The 23,270-nt window shown below is 32.7% G+C and overlaps 2 protein-coding genes and 2 non-coding genes across 5 annotated transcripts in view; 1 reads left to right on the top strand and 3 right to left on the bottom strand.

The window, feature by feature from the left end:
* The window catches only part of LOC107440333 (WAP four-disulfide core domain protein 1), a 47,522-nt gene that overhangs the window by 18,117 nt on the left and 6,135 nt on the right, over nucleotides 1–23,270 (bottom strand). The window contains exons 1-5 of one of the 2 annotated variants that reach the window (XM_043054455.2): nucleotides 15,128–15,264; nucleotides 8,796–8,997; nucleotides 6,846–6,902; nucleotides 3,287–3,442; nucleotides 69–122 (exon numbers count right to left, since the gene is read on the bottom strand). In XM_043054455.2, the coding sequence (XP_042910389.1) occupies nucleotides 69–122; nucleotides 3,287–3,442; nucleotides 6,846–6,902; nucleotides 8,796–8,997; nucleotides 15,128–15,133 (475 nt within the window). In that variant the 5' untranslated portion in view covers nucleotides 15,134–15,264. Of the gene's footprint in view, nucleotides 1–68; nucleotides 123–3,286; nucleotides 3,443–6,845; nucleotides 6,903–8,795; nucleotides 8,998–15,127; nucleotides 15,265–23,270 lie in introns of those variants that run through there. The other variant, XM_043054454.2, reaches the window with a different exon arrangement.
* The window catches only part of LOC107440334 (putative leucine-rich repeat-containing protein DDB_G0290503), a 45,885-nt gene continuing 29,687 nt past the window's right edge, over nucleotides 7,073–23,270 (top strand). The window contains exon 1 of the mRNA XM_071177887.1: nucleotides 7,073–7,188. The gene's annotated coding sequence lies outside the window, so the exon portion shown is untranslated. The remainder of the gene's footprint in view (nucleotides 7,189–23,270) is intronic.
* Nucleotides 17,376–17,447, bottom strand: TRNAH-GUG (transfer RNA histidin (anticodon GUG)). The gene has a single exon. It is a non-coding gene; the product is annotated as a tRNA-His (tRNA).
* On the bottom strand, nucleotides 17,822–17,893 carry TRNAH-GUG (transfer RNA histidin (anticodon GUG)). The gene has a single exon. It is a non-coding gene; the product is annotated as a tRNA-His (tRNA).

Below are 23,270 nucleotides of genomic sequence, written 5' to 3' on the forward strand. Positions count from 1 at the left end.
ATATTCCAATAACAAAACAAAAAAAACACTCCTTTTTTCTGTTAAACGAATAAATGAATAAGAAATACCTGTTTGTTTTCTTGTTTTTTCTTTTAAATGATCTGACTCATGATCATTCTTTCCTAAAACGTAATACAGACACTATCAGAAATATGTTATATCAATAAATCATGCAATGAATGGTCAACAAAACACTGTAAATGATACATTAACATAACTACAAGACTCATAAAGCTACACAATACAATAGCTGCATGACACATTAACGTGGGCGTCAGGTTTTAGGTTTGTAAAAAAAGATCATTCTAAGAGGTAGAGAAATGCAGAGTCAAAGGAGTCAAATAGAGATTCAGTAAGCCCTTTTCTTTACATTTTGATTATCTATGTTATGCACAGCGTGTGCCGTAACTACCGCTCTTAATATGCATTTTTGGAATTGTTATCAAAAATGAAGTAATAAAGCATGAAAGGTCGCAAGTAATTGTCTAAGAGCCGCGATGGCTCAGAGGAAAGAGCGTTCGCCTTCCAATGAGGTAAACCGGGTTCCGATCTCGGCGATGGCAGGTCGATATGAATCCGCATCCGTCTTGCACCGACCACAGTGCTGACGTGAAATATCCTCAGTGGTAGACGGATCATGGGTTAGAGTCCCTTTGCCGTCACGCTAACCGTGAGAAGTTCTCGTGGTCTTCCTCTCCATGTAATGCAAATGCGGTTGAGTTCCATCTAAAAGTCCTCCATGAAGGCAAAATTTCTCCCACTACTTGATCCAGGAGTTCTCTTGTCTTTTGGATTGGGTTCAAAATTACAAGGCTACGGAGTTGAACATTAGTAGTCGTAAGCCCAAATAATTGGGTCGGCTGTTCAACGACGGATATAAAATAAAATAAAGATGGCTGCTAGGCCAGGATAGCCTGGTTGGTAGGGCACTGGGCCAATGTCCAAGAGATCGTGGGTTCGATCACAGGCCGGCCGAAGACTCCCCGTGTAGTAAATGGTGACTGATTCGCGTTAAATGTGTCGAGTCACAAACTACTCCATGCTCCCATAACAAATCAATACCTCTGGGGGTACTGATCCAGGAGTTTCCTTGTCTTCGGGATTGGGTTCAAAATTACAAGGTTACGGAGTTGAACATAAGTAGTCGTAAACCCAAAATTGGGTCGGCTGTTCAACGAGGGATATAAAAAAAGATGGTTTGCTGAGATGGTTAGAGAGACGTTTTTATTCGTAATATTCTCAAAAAATATTAATGAATTTAGTATGTAATTTTCGCACGTCACTGAAATATCAGTCCCGTGACAGCTAGTGGCACACGGAAATGGGAAAATGTTAGTTGATTCATTGAAAATATGGCTTATCATTGCCGGGAAATAAACCTTCCAGTTACAAAAGCAGATACATTTTACACTTCCAATCCAATTATTTCTGGAATTTCTCTCACAAAAATTTGTACCTCTGACGCTCAGTTTTTTTAAATATTTAAACCCGTTTCATTGTTCTAAGCTAGTACAAACACGATGGGCAAGAAAGTATTTATAATAGTAATAATTTTTTTATGTCTTGTAAATTTTTTAATAGATTTTTTTAAAATATATTCGCAATATCAATTTTATTTTTCATAAAAAGTCTTACCAAGGTGTTCATCAGGTGTTGAGTCTGGTACACAAATACCAGAGTTGTACCGCCTGTCCAAGGCATCACCGTGATCCTCTATTCTACAGACATATCCGGCGGGACAACCAACGGGTTCAGATGGTGCAGGTCGTGGTGACGTGGTACATCGGAGAACTGAAATATATGTCCATCATTGCATGTCCAAAATTTAAATGATACAAAATATTAAAAAGTAAAAACTAATTTCAAAAACTGCAATGTAAAAGGTGACAAGAAATAATATTTATGCTTTCAGGATTTTATCATGCTAACATTTTAATGCTTTTTAAAATATCACAGTCAAATTTTCAATCGAACATTTTTACGAATTTTTAAAGTGATCGCAAAATTTTCTGCTATGTACCACAACTCATCTACTGATACAAGGATTTCTTTAACCCNGGTACCGGAAATCCATTCTGGTGCCTTATAGATGACGGTTAAAACGTCGGCCATCACTTCCAAATAAAAAAAAATTTGAATTCATCATTCCAAAGGACCATCTTCCAAACTTTAAGTCATTCATGCTTCGTGCTTATTTGCAAATTTCAATCGGACTCTTATTCTTTGTCCGGGTGAGAGGTTTTTTTTCTCCAGAACTTGTGACACTATCCAGTTGTTGCAATAAGAGGACATGTAACGGTGTGTTTTCTCAATGTGAGTTCATGTACAGTGGTTATCTACATGCGGGGAAAGGATTTCTTTTCTCAATGTGAGTTCATGTGCAGTGGTTATCTACATGCTGGGAAAGGATTTCTGGACAATGCTAACTTCCATCTTCCTCTGAGCCGCGATGGCTCAGAGGATAGAGCGTTCGCCTTCCGGGTGAACCGGGTTCGAATCCCGACAGTGGCTGGTCGATACAAATTCCACATCCGGCTTGCAGCGACCGCAGCGCTGACGTGAAATATCCTCAGTGGCAGACGGATCATGGGTTAGATACCCCTTGTCGTCAGACTAACCATGGGGAGTTCTCGTGGTCTTCCTCTTCGTGTAACGCAAATGCGGGTTAATTTCATCTAAAAGTCCTCCATGAAGGCTAAATTTCTCCCAATACTTGATCCAGGAATTCTCTTGTCTTCTGGATTGGGTTACAAGGCTACGGACCCAATCCAGAAAAATTACAAGGCTACGGAGTTGAACATTAGTAGTCGTAAACCCAAATAATTGGGTCGGCTGTTCAACGACGGTTATAAAATATTAAAAAAAAGATGGTTACTAGTGTCGAGAGATGTTTTTTTTTCCTAATGTTCTCAAAAAATATTAATGAATTTAGTATGTAATTCAGTACCGTGCCAGCGAGTGCACACAGAAATGTGAATATGTTAGTTGGATTCATTTAAAATATGGCTTATCATTGCCGAGCAATAAATCTTCCAGTTACAAAAACAGATACATTTTACACTTTCAATCGAATTATTTCTGGAATTTCTCTCACAAGAATTTGTACCTCTGACGTTTTTTTTTTAAATATTTAAACCCGTTTCATTGTTCTAAGCTAGTACAAGCACGATAGGAAAGGAAGTATTTATAATAGTAATAATTTTTTTTTTTATGTCTTATAAATTTTTCAATATATATTTTAAAATATAATCGCAATATCAATTTTACTTTTCATAAAAAGTCTTACCGAGGTGTTCATCAGGTGTTGAGTCTGGTACACAAATACCAGAGTTGTACCGCCTGTCCAAGGCATCACCGTGATCCTCTATTCTACAGACATATCCGGCGGGACAACCAACGGGTTCAGATGGTGCAGGTCGTGGTGACGTGGTACATCGGAGAACTGGAATATATGTCCATTATTGCAAGCCCAAAATTCACATGATGCAAAATATTAAAAAGTTAAAACTAATTTCAAAAAGTACAATTCAAAGGAGACAAGAAATAATATTTATGCTTTAGGATTTTATCATGCTAACATTTTAATGCTTTTTAAAATATCACAATCAAATTTTCAATCGAACATTTTTAAACATTTTTAAAGTGATCGCAAAATTTTCTGCTATGGACCACAACTCATCTACTGACACAAGGATTTCTTTAACCCTTTCCTACTCGCTCCCGTGAAAATGACGGGGTGAGGTTTCGCCCTCTATTTCTCGCTCCCTTGAAATTTCCGGGGTGGAGTGTTCAGTAGTAACGTGCCAATAAGAATAAAACTGATTCATTTCTTTTGCCCGGAAAAAATTTTATTTCTCATTTTACACACCAGATGGCAGTACCAGGATATTTTTAAGGTAATTGCAGGTAGTTAGTTAATTTTAAACTAGATGTCAGCACTAATCAAATACGTGTATTTGGCAAAATAGGCACTTTTATGACTGTTTTCTTGAAAATTAACCGATCGTTAAGGGGTTAAGAATACTGAAATCTTATAAGGTTTAGTACAAATCAGGGAAAGTTTCTGTATCTATATCAGCGGTTACCAACTAGAGGTCCGCATCCGGTCCGCGAATTAAAATATATTAGTTGTCGTTTTTTTGCGAACATTTTTCGTAAAAGATATATATGGGTTTCAAATACTTTTCTTTCGTTTAAAAAAAAAACCTAATTTCTTCGTTTCTGTGAAATTTAATATGCAGACGGTGTAAAAAAATTTATTTCTCAGGTTTAGCATCCAAGAAAATATTTATTCAAATAAAAAAATAATCGTGTATATTGCTCTTTTTTATTTCGTTTTTTTGTACTTTGTGAATATAATTTAGCATGTGTGTATCAGAAATATTCTTGAAGAAATTCTCCCATTTAACTTTATGAAACCACTCATTTTGGACGAAATTATTTACATTTGTAAATTTTAAAACACATAAAAGAGGGAATGAATATCGTGTTTTATTTATATTCCTTGAATTGAATATCTCATGAGCGGAAAAGAAGAAAAAAAATAATTTCAGATGCTCGAGAATTTTTTGTTGTTGTTGCCATAACTCCTAATAAGTCGAGAGAAAAAATTTAAATTTATCCGTGAATTAAATTTAAAAGAAAAAAAATCTTGTCACTAAGTTTCTGACTAAGAGAAGATTCAAAATGATACGTAACAAGCATTGTTTGCAGTGCTTGTTATTTTGCTTTTTAATATTAAAAAAACTTTGATAAAAATCTGACAGTAATATTTAATGTTCCTTTAAACATAAAGGAGTCCTACATAAAATTTTGATAAAGTTGTGGCCCGCCATTTGACTAGTGTTTTTAATTGCGGCTCCCGGCCACATGTAAGTTGGAAACCCCTGATCTATATCTACCAGAGATAAAGTGGGCTCAGCCCGAGCCCTACCCCGACCCGGGCTCATTCATTGAAAAAGGTTTCGGGGTTGAGCGATTTCGGACTCATGATTAAGTTTTCATAACCCTTTTTTACTACTTTTTAACAAACGTATACTACAGTTATTAAGTACAAATAATGAAAAAATTTTAAGGTATAAAAGACTAGAAATATGCTACTTCAGTTAGGCGCGTTTGTTTTTTGAGGCTTAAAATTAAAATCTTTAGCTTATTTTTTTCAGTCATTTTGGATTTTCCGTCCGTACCATCAAGCATTGAACGTCATTTCCTGCAGTGTCGACGAGAGCAAAATGCAGATATAGTTAAGTGCGGCTAACTGACGAAGTTCAAATAACATAATGAGAGATTATATTTAGTCGGGTATTAAAAATAGTAATTATTCAATGCATCGGGATTGATATGAAGTTTGGGGGTTGGCGAGTGTTAGCGAGCAGAGACGGAGCCCCTATATATACCGTAGTGTTTGTTTGTAAAAGTACGCTCTAACACGATTATCCGACGCATATCTCGGGCTCTAAGTAATCCTATGTATCTCGGGTTCGGATGGGTTTGGATTAAAATACTTTGGAGGCTTGAACCTCCAATAGTGAACCCGAACTCATCTCTAATATCAACACCAAAATAAACGCCAAGTTTTGGCGACTTCCGAGCAGTATGATCTTTTGTAATCGATCCTAGTAGCAAATTTACCTTGGTCCCGGTTTGGCTCAATATGGGTCCTATATGAATACGCACCGAGGGACCAATATTGGGATGTCTAGATTCTTTAATATTGGTCTTATATAGGACCGATATCGACCTACATACGGCCAATGTAGGACCTATATGAAGTGAATAATGAAAATATAATATCGGGTGAATCTGACAATTCTATAGAAAGCCGATACGTTGTAAAGTGGTTGTAAAATATCGGACTATTCGCCCGATAGGACCAATATAGGAAAATATCCTTATTGAGATTCCGATGAGTCCGATGAGGGCCCAAGTTATATTGTTGCACAACATTGCAGTGTGTCTACCACGACAAAAATACAATTCTAATTCACTAGTATATAAGAAGTATTAACTCGATTCTATGATGGGGTACCCTTTCATAGATGACAGTTGACATTGCCGATATTTACTCTCTCCACATTGGTGACCCGGACGTGATGTAAACACGCCTAACTTGACAGAAACTCCCACTTCGAATTGAACACGCCTACTTCGATGGACGGTCCATATTGAGCAATCGACTTGCTACTTGTGACTGTGACATAATCCAAATCCTCGCGCTGTTGCTACTCAGTCTCGATCACACACAACGTACAACGTATTCAATCGACTGCTAATTGCAACACAGGAGCGACTACGACCGTGTACTTAATATAGCTCTCACAATCAGCACTCAAAAGTACGGTGATCTTAATACAGCTCTCCCGGCTTCTCACAAAACAGCAAGGAATCAACTAGGGTTATCCATTCATCGAATTCTATCACAGCTAAAATTCTGGTGAGGGAGTACTGTAGTGTGTCTACCACTATAAAAATACAATTCTAATTCACTAGTATATAAGAAGTGTTAACTCAATTCTATAATAGGATACCCTTTCATAGATGACAGCTGACATTGCCGATATCTACTCCTGCTATGGTTACTTCACAAACATCTTCCTAGTAAGTTAACAGTTTTGTTTTAAGTATTGTTCGTGGTGTTTTAAGTTATGTAAACTTACCTGTTGAAAAACTCCTCTACCCGCATAACGAAAATAAATGAATTAATCGATACATTTTGATTATTAGACCATTTTCTGCAAGAAATATTTTTAAGTTATAAGTATACCGTAGTTCTGAAGTAAAAGCCGGAAAAATACTGCTTGAGTAACCCGTTTTAAATATTTCATGCAGATAGTTTAAATGCTTACCTGCTTCGCCTTCTTTCCTCAAAGGTGGAGCGTCCGGTTCATTATCCCAGTCAATAACTGAAAACGGAAAAGTGTCATTAGATGTTGACCAGTACTTTTCTTTGTTATAATTTTGATAAAAAGTTTTACTCCTGAAGTAAACACATTATCAAATATTATTGCCATGTCTTCTTACACGCCATATTTAGAGGAAAATTGTATGCAAGCAGACTTTATAAAGAGGAAGGAAAAAAAGATGTTTGCTTATTTGTCAACTTTAATATTTTTGGTGAAAGACTGTTTTCGCGTTGTTCTTAAAAGTTATGGTTTAATACTTAAAATTCGCTTAAAAAATCAGCAATCAGTAAGTAGAGTAATTTTTACATGCATATTTTATCAATTGGATTTGTCTATTTTATAATTTATTTCTCTGTCACAGAATTTTTATTAAATGTATTTCTCATACTTTTTCCTTATTTAGGTCAAAATAAGTGAAAAATTTAGCATTTTAATAATCTATGGTTTTGAAATACAGCACGTAACACCAGCGTCTCTTTCTGCATTAAAGGTAAAATCTTTCCAAATACGGCTTACTTCCAAACAATAATTTATACAATTAGCACTAAGTTTCAGATCTAAGAGAAGCAGTTATTTGTCATTGAAATTTCTTTAATTTACAAAATCAATTATTGATAAATTTTTGAATATGAATGAAAAAAAATTAAAACTACTTCTGTTTTGTTTTTGGATTTTATATTTTCGTACAAACATAATTCCGATAATCTGACAGATTTTTCTTAGTAACTACCACTACAATTATTAAACGTCGATTCACTAGTATATAACGCATGCTAACTCGATTATACTTGAGGTACCTTGTGATATTTTATATTATATTTTATAACCGTCGTTGAACAGCAGACCCAATTTTTGGGTTTACGACTACTAATGTTCAACTACGTAGCCTTGTAATTTTGAACCCAATCCAGCAGACAAGAGAACTCCTGAATCAAGTATTAGGAGGACTTTTTAATGGAACTAACCGGCATTTGCGTTACATGAAGAGGAAGACCACGAGAACCTGATTGCAGGGGGTCTCTAACCCATGATCCGTCTGTCACTGAGGATATTTCACGTCAGCACTGTGATCGGTGCAAGCCGGGTGTGGAATTCGTATCGACCAGCCATTGCCGGGATTCGAACCCGGTTCACCTCATTGGAAGGCGAACGCTCTATCCCCTGAGCCATCACGGCTCAGAGGAAGATGGAATTCGGTATTGTCCAGAAATCCTTTCCCCACATTGGTGACCTGCGGGCGTGATATGAGCTCACCTACATTGAAAGTCTCACAAACATTGAAGGATGGTCCACACAGAACAATTGCTTCGCTCTTTGTGACTGCGTCATCGTCCTCCTCGCGCTGTTGCTTCTCAGACTCATTTACACACAACTGGATCTAGCAGACATTCGACTGCTAATAGCAACACAGGAGAGTCCACACACAAAACTTTCAACTTAATACAGCTCCGACAACAAGCGCTCAAAATTCGGTGAACTTAACACAGCTCTCTCGGTCTTGCACAAAAACAGCAACTAGTGGTATCCGTTCATCGAATTCTATCCGTGATAAAATTCTACTGGGGGAGCATTGTGGCGTAATTACCACTACAATCATCATACATCAATACACTAGTATGTAAAACATGCTAACTTGGTTCAATATTGTGGTACCTATTGATAGATGAAGGTTGACATGGTTGAAAAATTCTTTCCCCACCGAAGCTGTTAAACTGTTTTTTTTTAATTAAAAAAATTCGCTTATTCATGCAAAAAGTAGCATGGAGAATGAAAGGAAGGATAAAATAATACAGAACTGAAATTTAAACAGAATGAAAAATTTCATATTTTTGATCTAATCAAAGTAAAAAAATATTTTTTTTCGGTGGCATTTAGTAAAAGCATACTATTTACCTGGTGGAGGTGATATCTTGTCAACGCAAGTAAAAATACAGCCATTGAAGCAGCAGCTCTGATTCCTGGAAGCACAGTCGGCATGTTTATGGCATATGGATACCTTGCAATCCTCTTCCATGGCAGGAAAGTTAGGTGCTGGACAGGATGCGAAGGATTCATTTCTACTCATGATTTCTGTCATCTTCAGCCTCAGTTGATCCTAGACAGGAAAAGAAAGATTTTTATTAATAACTAAGGCCCGGATTTTGATGACATTTGCATTTTTTACATTTTTTTTTTGGCATTTTTTGCNTTTTTGAAATGACTCATAATAATTTTAAAGAGTAAAAACATTGTTTCAGTTCAATATTTTTACTTTATTATTTCATGTCATAAGGCATTTTTAGCGCAATTTTCGCATTTTTAGAGCATTTTTAAGGGCATTTTTTGCACCTTTTAAGGGCATTTTTTGCACCTTTAAAGGGCATTTTTTGCACTTTTTAAGGGCATTAGTTGAGATTTTTTAGGTCATCAAAATCCGGGCTCTATTAATAACTCTTTTCTCCTTACTTTCTCTATAGTTTCGTGTTAGATGTGGTCTTGATTCAATTCTCAATAAGACTATCTATCCCTCAACTATCTTACATTTCTTAAACCTCATACTATCTTAAGAATTTTTATATCTTAAAAAGACTGTCTTAATTCTTATCCAGGGCGGATTAGAATTTTATCCCTTTTTATCCTAGTTACTTATTCGTATTACATGCACCATAAATTGTTTATTAACTTTATTAGACTTACAATTTATTTCATAAAATTCGCTATGGCTCAGGGATGGAGCGTTCACCTTTTAATGAGGTGAACCGGGTTCGAATCCCAGCAATGGCTGGTCGATACAAATCCGCATCCGGCTTGCACCTACCACAGTTCTGACATGAAATATCCTCAGTGGTAGACGGATCATGGGTTAGAGTCCCTTTGCCTTCAGGCTAACTGAGAGAAGTTCTCGTGGTCTTCCTCTCCGTGTAACGCAAATGCGGATTAGTCACATCAAAAAGTCCTCTACGAAGACAATATTCTTCCAATACTTGATCTAGGAGCTCCCTTGTCTTCTGTATTGGGTTCAAAATGACAAGGATTCGGAGTTGAACATTAGTAGTCGTAAACCCAAAAATTAGGTCGGCTGTTCAACGACTATTATAAAATTTTAAATACTCCTATTACATGCACCATAAATTGCTCATTAGTTTAATTAGACTTACAATTTATTTCATAAGTTATTAACTTATTTTTACAACTAAAATACTAATTATTTCTTACAGCCATAAGTTACTTCTTTTAAGCTTTATCTCTTAATTAACTATTTAAATATTCAATTCTTTTGCTTAATTCCTTACATCAAGTTATTTACATATCTTAATGAAATTTATGACAAAACATTAAGATTATTTTTATCATCCAGACTAGTCTATCCCATTATCGGATGAGGAAGGAATATAAGAAAATAATAAGTCATTTGCATGAATTATACTGAATTTTTTTTAAAAAAAAAAAGAGTTTCTGATAGTAGAACTAGTCTCAAATTTGCAAAAGCCGTTTGCCCTGAACTCAATCTATTAACTCTAATTTATTTTTTTGCCTCCGAATACCTTTTCCATTTTAGGGTTCAAATTGCAAAACGACAACATCAATCATATCCCTTCTCCTTGAAAAGTTCAATCATAATAAGCTCGAATTTCAACTTCACAAACCCCATTTTCATTTAACTTCTTCCTCTAAAATAGTAAAAATACAACCAAAAATGTCGATTGTATTTAAATTAAATGGACTTGCTCGGAAGCAGGATTTGACGAATTTAAATTAAATCAGTAAGATATATTTAGTTCATTATTATTATTATGGCTCTATAATTGAAATTTAAGCCACTTCCTCTTATTTGCTTTTTTTCATTTCCATTAAATTGGGTTGGTGAAATAACACTAAACTTTTCACTGACACTATAAGGTCCATTTATAAAATGAAGAAAAATTTTCCTAACCTCTCTTAGGATTCTCATGTTCTTCAGTCAAACTCTAATTAAGTTTGGGGTTCGATTTTTTTTTCCTTTTTGAACCAATAATACAACACAAATTTTAGGTTTATGAACAAACATAAAATTTATTCTTAATGAAACAATTCTAAAATAACTGTAACCATGATGATGAAATTACATAAATTAGATAATTTTATATATTATTGGCTATAAATTAAAAAGAGTAATATGGAATTAACTTGCAATCGAATGAAAACTTTAATAGCAGAATTCAGACCCCCTGAAATTTTGAACCAGTGTAATATAATTTGAACGCTCCGTGAATTATTTATAGTCTTTTTTTTTCGGATTAAATATTATTTTATTTTATACCCGCAGTTGAACAGCTGACCCAATGTTTGGGTTTACGACTACTAATGTTCAACTCCGTAGCCTTGTCGTTTTGAACCCAAGCCAGAAGACAAGGGAACTCCTTTATCAAGTAGTGGGAGAAATTGGCCTTCGTGGAGGACTTTGTGATGGAACCAATCCGCATTTGCGTTACATGGGGAGGAAGACCACGAAAACTCCCACGGTTAACCTGAAGGCAAAGGAACTCTAACTCATGATCTATCTACCACTGAGGATATTTCCGTCGGTGCAAGCTGGAGGCGGAATCGTATCGACCAGCCATCGCTGGGATTCGAACCCGGTTCACCTCATTGGAGGGCGAACTCTCTATCCCTACTGAGCCATCGCATCTCCGGAATAAATATTATCAGAATTTAAAAATCTGTTTTTGGAGCACAAAGGGTGCATTTTAGAATGAAAAAAAAAATTTGGCGATTTACAAAAAAAATTGTAATCGCCATTTTTAATATTTAGTAGCCCTCTGAACGATGGCGACCATTAATTTTGCCCTAGATCAGACTTAAACAGCAATGTCGTCGAAACTGGTTGTCAAAACTACGTACAATCAAGGAAAAATCCATCATTTTATGATCTATTTAAACAGCGCGGCCATTAAATACAACTTCATCCTCAATGATTCATTGCGTATTAATTTGGATAGTTATTTCACTTCGTTTCATCAACTCATTTTTCAAATAACATCTCGAAATTTAAACAGAAATTTGATAATAATTAAGCTGAATGCAGAGAAGGGTTTTTTTATCAGTAAAAACAGCAAAGATGTTTCGCTGAATGATGAGTAATGCATACTTATAAACAAACCCTAACTGTCGGAAATGCCGAGATTGATTGGTATTTGTTGGTGTTTTATTGCATTTCCTTTATAAGGCATGAAGAAAAACTGGTTTATTAGAATAAAGCTATAAAAGGAGAAATTGTCGTTAACGTTATGTCGATCATAATAACCACTAGAAGATAATGGCCCACTTGTAATAGCTACTACTAAAAATAAAACTTTTTTTTTTTCATTTAATGTAATCAATTATTTGTCACCCACTCATAAAATTATCAACCACCCACTCAAAATTGACTATTTAAAATAATCAACATAGTAGGTCTTTTATCATCAATTTTTATTTCAATTTACTATTATAGAGAATTATAAATTATAGAGTATTTTAAATTTATTACTTTTAATTATTAAAATTGTGACAATAATCGACAAATTTTTATCAATCAAATTTAAAATTAACAACTAAAAGTTAACGACGTTTTTTTTTAATACGATCGGTTTTTATCATCTGCTATTAAAATTAGCAAAACACTTTAAGTTAACTAGTCATTTATGTTGAAAAAAATTACCTAATTTGCTTTTTTTTTCATTTCAAATTCATTAATCAACCACTAAAAAATTAACTACATTTGAAAAAAATCATCATGACTGATTTTTATAATCCTTTTTCAAAATTACCGACCACTAAAAATTAATTACTATTTTAAGCATTATCTTAAGATCGGCAAAAAAAATTTTAACTCAGAATTTAAAAATTGCTCTAATTAAATTGTAAAGAAGGACAAGGATTGAGTGGGATAAAAAAAATTCAGGCAAAAATATTTTGTGCAATTTTATGATCAATAATGCAATATTAAAAATTTTGGTATAACGATAATAATGCAAAAATTTTTATTAGGTCACCTCCAAAAATATGGGGAATGAATATGGGGAATCTGAAAAAATATTAAAATTAAAAAAGCTGGTGCCGTTTACCGTTTATTTCGCTTATCGTGTATTTTGCTATATCTTTTAAAACTGTTGAAACGAATCAAAATATGTTTACATACAATTATAAAACTCCTTTACTCCAAAAATAATTCCATGTAAAATAAAGCTTTTGATAATAATTTATAATTTTTATTATTTATTTTGGACGGAAAACTTTTGAATTGGGAGGTGTACGATTTTCAACTTTATTTAGAGCGTAGTAGTATTTAATTACGAAATTCAAAATTTGAACGAAATCAACCTTCTGAGCAATGAAGCTAGTAATAAAACTATATAAATAAAAGTGAAGTTTTTAAGTACACAAAAAATGAAATTACGGCTCATCTGACTGAGCTATTAAGACCATATTTTCTAGATTGTGGCTACAGCCCTTCTATTTGGAGGATTAAGAATCTAAATCCATCAACAACAGAAAAAAAGTATATCTATTAAAAGAGAGTAGCTTTTTATTTCTGATTCTACAATTTAAAATAGCATCCATACATGTTACTTAAAAAATTTAAGATTAAGCACTCGAACAATTAAGATTGAATCATACTATGTGATAATCCTGTATCATATCATATGTATCCTGTATCATAATCTTGCATCATAATATGTGATAAATTAAGTGCGATAATCCTGTATCATATCATCTGTATCCTGTATCATAATATTTTATATTATGTGATAAATTAAGCGTGATAATCCTGTATCATATCATCTGTATCCTGTATCATAATCTTGTATCATATTATGTGATTATTCTGTATCTTGTATCATAATATTTTATATTATGTGATAAATTAAGCGTGATAATCCTGTATCATATCATATGTATTCTGTATCATAATCTTGTATCATATTATGTGATAATTTAAGGTTAAGCACTCGAACAATTAAGATTGTATCATATTATGTGATTATCCTGTAAAGATCAAAATAACTCAGACGATCGTTTTTTTTTCCTTTTTTAACATAGTACATAAATGTTTAAATTAAGTGATTATTTTATCAGATTGTACAGTACGCTAAAAAAAAAAGACCATCCTCAATAAGTTTTAATCTAATGATTGAATCTTCAAGTTCAAGGACTCACACTTAATGGGTTCGAGTTTAAAAATGGATCGAATTTTAAAAAAGTCGTATATTTAAAATTTGATTTCTCGGGAACTATTCGACCGATTTCGCACGAATTTTGTACTTTGCCGTGTAAAATAACATACTTTAAAATGAAGTAAGAAATTTTATACCTTACAATTCGAAATTTTTTCAACTATTATTAAAATAACTAAATTTTTACGACTATATTTATTAAAATTTATTTTTTGCATGGAACTTTTGTAGAAACAAATTTTATATTTGACTGCAAAAAATTTTCAATTCGCTTAAAAAGTTCTCGAGATATGGCGAAACGCGCAAAAAGTAAAATTAACATAATGGGATCCTAACGTTTGGATCGCTTTCCTGGCCAAACTATGGTGACCATATTTCTCAGATTGTGGCTACCCCCTATATGTTGGAGATCAGAAATCCGAATCCGTCGGGAAAAAAGTATGTTTATTCAGAGAAAGTACGTTTTTGTGCCTGATTTTGTAACTTAAAATTTCGTCTACACTAGTAACATATTTGAGGTAAGCCCCTTGAGCCATTAAGTTTGAGTTCTGGAACTTGAATATCCGATCAATAAATCAAAATTTATTCAGGGTAGTCAGTCTTCTTTTTTTGGCGCACTTAACATAAGTTAAGCATTTAAAAAAATTACAATTCTATGATAACAGACCCAAATTAGAAGCTTTACGTTACTAAATTAGAAGCCTTTATGGTGGACCGACATGATAAAAACTTCAAGATAAAAACTAATTTTCTACATTTATGATTTCTTCAAGATAAAAACTAATAATGAAATAATAAATTATGCCACCATGATAACTAAACTACGTGAATTGAAAGTACTAAATTATGTAAATTAATAAATCGAAGCTTTTTATATCACCAAATTAGATGCTTTTACAAAGTACCGGCATGTTCGTTTCTCAAAATTAAAAACTAATAATAAATAAATTATGCAAAATTACATAGGAATCGACCTACGCATACACCGGACGTAAGACTGGATGATATAGATTGGATAAAAACTGCGTCTAAACGCAATGAATTTCTTACCCACATCACGTGACTCTATTATCTTTCATTGCGAAAACGATTTCAGTCTTCCCAATTGTTTTCACGGTCCGTGTGGTTTGCTCACTTGTATAAAAGCCACCGCGGTGAAAATTATAAGCTATTTTGTCCGAAATCAACTGTTTTTATAAGCGGAAGGGGTAATTTATGGGACGTCTTTAAGCTCTGTCTTTGTTGGCGATAGTCCAATGGGGCCATGTAACTGTTCTATTTCACTTAATGGTAGCCGTCGCAAAAGATGTTAAATATGTTTTACAGCTATTTTCCGGTGTTTATGGAACGAGCTTTATTGCGAGAAGAAATCTTTTGAGCGTTTGTTTACACGTTGTAAAATGAGAATGACACACTGAGAGTGAAAGTTAGTTTTAGAACAGTAGTTCTGAAACTCCAGAATCTCCGGAAATGTTGACACATTATTGAGGTTAAATATTTAACTTCTATTTTTTAGCTCTAAATTTATCAAATTCAAAAAACTTTTCCGATTTTCCTCACGAATTATTTTTATCATTTAAGCGGTAGAAAATCTTATGCCTCGATATTTATTTCTTTTTTCATAACGCTGATTGAATGTTAATTCACATGCAAATTTACAACAGTTTTCCGATTTTCCTCGCGAATTATTTAAGCCGCAGAAAAATTTATGCCTCGCTATTTATTTCTTGTTTCATAAAGCTGATTGAAGGCTAATTCTCGTAAGTCATGTGAATGTGAATGCTGTTTTGAATTTTTCAAATTTTAAACAATTTTCCGATTTTTCTCGCGAATTATTTATTATTTAAGCGGTAGCATAATTTATGCCTCAATATTCATTTCTTGTTTCATAAAGCTTAAAAGCTTATTGAACCCATTACCAACGTTCCGATAAATTTTTTTTTCAAAAAGAAAAAAACTGGTAACTTAATTATTTTATTCTTAAAATTTTTCTTGAAAAAAAACAAGACATTCGTGTTCGCTATAGTATATCAATAATGTAGTTAACCTGTGTAGTTGCGCAATACGTTTGAATCTGTGTAAGGTGTGAAATAGAGTTAAAACTGTGTAAATTGTGAAATAGAGTTAAAACTGTGTAAATTGTGAAATAGAGTTAAAACTGCGTAGATTGTGAAATAGAGTTAAAATTGTGTAGATTGTAAAATAGAGTTAAACCTGTGAAAATAATGTAGTTCAATTAAATCTATGTGAGTTGTATAATTCAATAAACCAGTGTAAGTTGTGTGATACAGTTAACTATTTTTTATAAATAGCAGCAATAGTTCAATCCAAAAAGACGGAGCTTGGTTTTTCCCACCATAACGATTACGGTCCGATTCTTCTTTAGATTGCGGTGCGAATGAATGATTTGCTTCTATAGGATGAATATTAAAAATAAAATAAGTTTGCTGCCACTTTTTAATTTAATGAAGCAGGAAAGTATGAGGATTGCAATTTTTATACCACTTTGAATAAATACAGAAGGTAAGTTGTAATGTCAAAAACATTTGATAGTTAAAATTTCGTTTGAAATAAAAACATTCTTGTCTGATATCATTTATTAATATTATAAAAACCTGTAATTGGATTGAAAATCAAAAAAACGGCCATTTCTCAAGGCATGGTGCTTACGACATACATCAAAGATACTTTTTCATAACAACGTTAATCAAATTAATGAACAATTCGAAAATCATTACTCCTTCTTATTTTCCTTATTCCTCTAAGAATTTTTTTTTTTATCGGTATTATCAAATTTTAAAATATATCAACATAGTTCAGGAATACGTTTTTTTTTACTAATTTCAAATTATTTGTGGTGAACAATGAGAAAGATGAGAAAGTCTTACATATTTTGTTACTTCTGATGTAGTATCTCTTTAATTGTAAAAAATAAAAGCAACATTCGAGAAGTTTGCTGAAACCAGGACTCGAACCTGGATTATTGCGGCCACAACACCTAATAAGACGCTTGTGCCTAAGAACAGATACTAAAGATAATGGTAAAATTTTGAAAAGTAAGACTATTAAAAATGATTATAATAATGCTTTGAAGATAAAAATTGATGATAAGTAAAAATACTTTGAAAACCCCGAATTTTTTTCTTTTCTTTTTAAAGAAGATCAGAATTATTTGAAGATAACGGATTTTAATAAAGATGCTTTGAAAAGTAGGTATTCTACCACTTTTGTTATAAATATCCCCACAAATAGATATAAAAAAAGCAAAATATAAATAAATTAAAACATGAAAAACGATTGCCGTGACCAGGATTCGAACCTGGGTTATTGCGGCCACAACGCAATGTACTAACCACTATACGATCACGGCGATAACGAAGAGACAAATAATCAATATCAAATAATATGCATTTGTGACAGCAGTTAAACGTGTTAACAAACCTGGGTTAACGTGTGCCTAAGAATAAATATTAAAGATAATAGTAAAGTTTTGAAAAGTAAAACTTATAATAATGATTATAATAATGCTTCGAAGATAACAAATCTTCTTGATGATAAGCAAAAGTACTTTGAAAAGCACAATTTTTTTTTTCTTTTTAAAGAAGATAAGAATTATTTGAAGATAACGGATTTTAATAAAAATACTTTGAAAAGTAGGTATTCTACCACTTTTTCTGCAAACATCCTCGTAAATAGATATAAAAAAAGAGCAAAAAATAAATAAATAAAAACATGCAAAAAGATTGCCGTGACCAGGATTCGAACCTGGGTTATTGCGGCCACAACGCAATGTACTAACCACTATACGATCACGGCGATAACGAAGAGACAAATAATCAATGTGAAAAACAAATGATATTGTCTATTTGTAGCGACATTTGAAGTCTTTGACCTGCTTTTGAATCCCCGCTCCTTCTTTAAGAAAGATCTAACGTAATTAAATATCGTTTGGTGTTTCTTTCATCTTTTTTCTCCCTTTTGAATAAAATAATACTATTTACATTGGCCACAGTCAAATTTAATCTACAATACTTTTAGAACCTTCTATTACAGCCTGCGAGAAATTTTTTTAAATAATATATTTTCAAGCTTACCGTGCAATATCGTTGCATTTTGCTGTAATCTACAAAGAAAAATAATTAAAAAAAACACCCTTCTATAATGGACGCCAAATTAATTTTGTTATTACTAGTATTACAGTAATTGATGTTGATCCAATAGATTCCAAATGTACTAAGTACTGTGATAACGGTATTCTAGATCAGAAAACTCCTCCCTCAAAAAGGATAAGTACCGAAGAAAAGTTCTTTATATGACATGAACTTCTAAAAATATGTTTTCTTCAATCTGCTAATGTTAGTCATCGGGAAGAGCAATACATAATCATAAATAAGAAAATTGAAATTATTTTAGCTTTATTAATTGAATCTTTCTAATAATCTTGAAATAATTAGTTTGTAAGTTTAAGTAATTTAGTAGTTTTAGTAAGTGTAAATAATTAGTTTGTGAAAGATTTCTTTTACAACAATTTTTTTTTTTGATAATTTTTCTTTTCGTCTTTTGTTTTTTTATTTATTTAATTTATTTACTTTTTACATTGGATTAAATAAGAGTGCAAACAAAAAAATGCATTTCCATGCTTAAGAAAATAAGAGTAAAAGGCTCTGAATTCCCATATCGCATTTCTTCTTTTTATTTATATTGTCCTGCAGTGAACTGATCGTTAAGACACGGTTCCCAGCAGATCACCGAAGTCAAGCATCACTGGCTGCAGTCAGTGTGCGGGTGGGTGACCACTTCACTTGGATCAATCTGCGTAGGGGCCGAAGGTGTGCGGTATTTGGTCCTCGTTAAACTGTTCTACCGTAAAGTGCTTGACTTCGCGTGCAGGTCGTTGGGCTACCGAAGCGAGGGTGCCATCCCCTCGGCAGAGGATCAAAATTGTGATGGCATGTCTTCGGATTATCCTCAGGGATGTTTCCCAGACCGTCGAAAATTTATGTTACGAAGTCAGGCACAGAAACCAGGGGTCTGTCCAGACATTTTGTGAAAGGTCCGTTTTTCGTGAACTTGTGAAAAAATTAATCAATTCTTTCAACCAGGGTTCGTTTTTATGAATTTGGGCAAATAGGGTCGGTTATTGCAAAAANTGATTCAACATGAACAGAAACATCAAAACAAGTTTCTATTCTTATGTAGGACCATCATAAATCAGTCCGAATTCTTATATTGGGATGATGGTTGTTCATGATCATTCCAGCATTTCATTTCTAAGATACTATGATGGAAATTCGTGATGATTCAACATGAACAGAAACATCAAAACAAGTTTCTATTCTTATGTAGGACCATCATAAATCAGTCCGAATTCTTATATTGGGATGATGGTTGTTCATGATCATTCCAGCATTTCATTTCTAAGATACTATGATGGAAATTCGTGATGATTCAACATGAACAGAAACATCAAAACAAGTTTCTATTCTTATGTAGGACCATCATAAATCAGTCCGAATTCTTATATTGGGATGATGGTTGTTCATGATCATTCCAGCATTTCATTTCTAAGATACTATGATGGAAATTCGTGATGATTCAACATGAACAGAAACATCAAAACAAGTTTCTATTCTTATGTAGGACCATCATAAATCAGTCCGAATTCTTATATTGGGATGATGGTTGTTCATGATCATTCCAGCATTTCATTTCTAAGATACTATGATGGAAATTCGTGATGATTCAACATGAACAGAAACATCAAAACAAGTTTCTATTCTTATGTAGGACCATCATAAATCAGTCCGAATTCTTATATTGGGATGATGGTTGTTCATGATCATTCCAGCATTTCATTTCTAAGATACTATGATGGAAATTCGTGATGATTCAACATGAACAGAAACATCAAAACAAGTTTCTATTCTTATGTAGGACCATCATAAATCAGTCCGAATTCTTATATTGGGATGATGGTTGTTCATGATCATTCCAGCATTTCATTTCTAAGATACTATGATGGAAATTCGTGATGATTCAACATGAACAGAAACATCAAAACAAGTTTCTATTCTTATGTAGGACCATCATAAATCAGTCCGAATTCTTATATTGGGATGATGGTTGTTCATGATCATTCCAGCATTTCATTTCTAAGATACTATGATGGAAATTCGTGATGATTCAACATGAACAGAAACATCAAAACAAGTTTCTATTCTTATGTAGGACCATCATAAATCAGTCCGAATTCTTATATTGGGATGATGGTTGTTCATGATCATTCCAGCATTTCATTTCTAAGATACTATGATGGAAATTCGTGATGATTCAACATGAACAGAAACATCAAAACAAGTTTCTATTCTTATGTAGGACCATCATAAATCAGTCCGAATTCTTATATTGGGATGATGGTTGTTCATGATCATTCCAGCATTTCATTTCTAAGATACTATGATGGAAATTCGTGATGATTCAACATGAACAGAAACATCAAAACAAGTTTCTATTCTTATGTAGGACCATCATAAATCAGTCCGAATTCTTATATTGGGATGATGGTTGTTCATGATCATTCCAGCATTTCATTTCTAAGATACTATGATGGAAATTCGTGATGATTCAACATGAACAGAAACATCAAAACAAGTTTCTATTCTTATGTTGGACCATCATAAATCAGTCCGAATTTCTACATTGAGATGATGGTTACCATCAAGATTATCTTGGTCCCATGAATGGAAAATCATCAAAAATTTTGACTTGGGGAAGCAAAAAGGGAAAGAGTGGAACAAATAAATTATTAAAGATCAATTTTAGTAGTCTGCGGAAAAATCTAGTGTGCGTCAAGATGCAAAAAGAGAAATAGCTGATAGTCTGTACAAAAATAAATAAACAAATAAATTATAAAATATCAATTTCAGCAGGGGTCTGTTTGGAAGAAATTTGGGTCCGTTAACGGACCCTTCACAAAATATATTTTCATAAAAATAGACCCTTCACACAAAATAATTTATCTTTTAATCGGACCTTTCACAAATTTGTTTATCTTCATTATTGTTTTGTTAATCGAATAATAAACCCTTCAAGGAGGGGGGGGGGGGAAGAAAGACGTTTCGAGACAAATTAAGTTTTCCAAGTTTCCCTAAGTTTAAATTCCAAATGTAGTAAAAATTAAAAAATATTTCTACTTTTACAAACATCGTGTGCACATTCTTATTGATATTAAATCATATTTTTTTTTGTAAATAAATAATTGATCAATTTATATTTATTCATAAGATTAATTAATAAAATATTATGTAAATAAAAATTAATTTCTGGCAATTTTTTTAATAAAATATTATAAATTTAAGAATTGTTTAAGTTTACTTATTGCGTAACACATTAAAAGTGATACATTACTAAGTTGTGTTATTTAAAATATGTCAATTGAAATTATTAAAAATGTGAGTGATTTGTTTCCATTATTCGTCTGAAATGAATATTATGTGTTGAGCAGTATAGGCTAAATACTAAATAACAGGATCCTATTCACAAAAGCAGGACTCTGGTTGAAAGAATGTGACTTAACACTTATTTTATATTCACAAATTATGAATAGTTTTTTCACAATTTTACAAAAAAAGGACCTTTCACAAAATGTCTGGACAGACCCCTGAGTAGTATGTATAAAAATCTAGAGTATGCGGCAAGATGCAAAAAGATAAATAACTGATAGTGTGTAAATTATTAAAGATCAATTTTAGTAGTATGCGGAAAACTCAAGAGTGCGGCAAGAGTGTGTTCAAAAATAAATAAACAAATAAATTATTAAAGATCAATATTAATAATATGAGGAAAAATATAGCGTGCAACATAACGTAAAAAGAGGAAAAGCGGATTAACAGTTAAAAAAAAAATAAATAAATAACTAAAGGTCAATTTTAGTAGTATGCGGGAAAATCTAGTATGTGGTAAGACGCAAAAACGTAAGAAGCGGAGATAGTGTATAAAAAGCAAACAAATAAATTATAAATAAATAAAGCAATTTTTGTTCAATGCGGAAAAATATAGTGTGCGACAAGACGTAAAAATAGAGAAAAAAAACGGAGAAAGTATTTAAAAATTAAAATAATAATAATAAATTTTTTAAAAATAATTTAAAACAAGAAATAAATTAAAATGTCTTTGATAAAATTGTCCTCCCAAATAAATTATTCGTTTAAAACGACACCTCGCTCTTTCACCCACCATGTCATCCTTCCATTTTTTTTTTTTTTTTTTTTTTTTTTTTTTTTTTTTTTTTTTNTTTTTTTTTTTGTGAAATGTCACATGACATAGTAAGGGCGGCAACCTCTCGGCTATGAATAATGACATTAAAATATGTGCCTTCGATTCTTCAAGTGATATGACACATGAGCGGAAAAAAAAGTAGATAGAAAGAGAGAAAGGAAAGAAAAAAAACTGGAGATCGGAAACCACAGCTAAAAAGAAAGCTGAGAAAGGAGACTGACGCCTTGTGTATAGGTCACGTGGGTATTCCAGGAGGAAAGACCTCATTGTCTGTTTAAGGCAATCTCTCTCTCTCTCTCTCTCTCTCTCTCTCTCTCTCAAATAAATGATGTAATTAGATTTTTATGACTTTTATCCGAGGAAAGGATATGACTTGATTTAAGAGCGAGACATTGTTTTATTGCCGCTTAAATTTATCAATAAAACGGACGAAACGGTGCTTATTAACTTCGCTCGATACTGAAAAATATTCTGCCCAAGTAGTAGTTAGTAGACAACAAAATTTTCTTATTTTCTTAGAATATATATAACGATTGGTAATTCCAATCTGAGCTATTATATACAAAATAGCAAATAAACATATCCTGGATATTTTCTATGAAGATTTTGTTGAGGAGTCTACTATTACTTGGGCAGAATATTTTTTCTGTATCGAGCGAAGTTAGGAAGCACCGTTTCGTTCCTTTTATTGATAGATGAAAAACAAAAACAGTAAAAAAAGGGGGGAAAGAAAAAAAAATAATAAAAATCCGGGAAAAAATTTTTAAAACAAAAAATATTTGTATTGTTCTGTAATTTTTCCATGTTTTCTCTACATTTTGAACTTATTTTATGAGTTCTATTTACTTGCAACATATGCGCAGTAAATAAAACTTATTGTTTTTCTTAATTTTCTTCGTTTTTTTTTTCTTTGTCA

Source organism: Parasteatoda tepidariorum, chromosome 2 (assembly GCF_043381705.1).
Source record: "Parasteatoda tepidariorum isolate YZ-2023 chromosome 2, CAS_Ptep_4.0, whole genome shotgun sequence".
In the NCBI taxonomy this organism is placed as follows: Eukaryota; Metazoa; Arthropoda; class Arachnida; order Araneae; family Theridiidae; genus Parasteatoda; species Parasteatoda tepidariorum.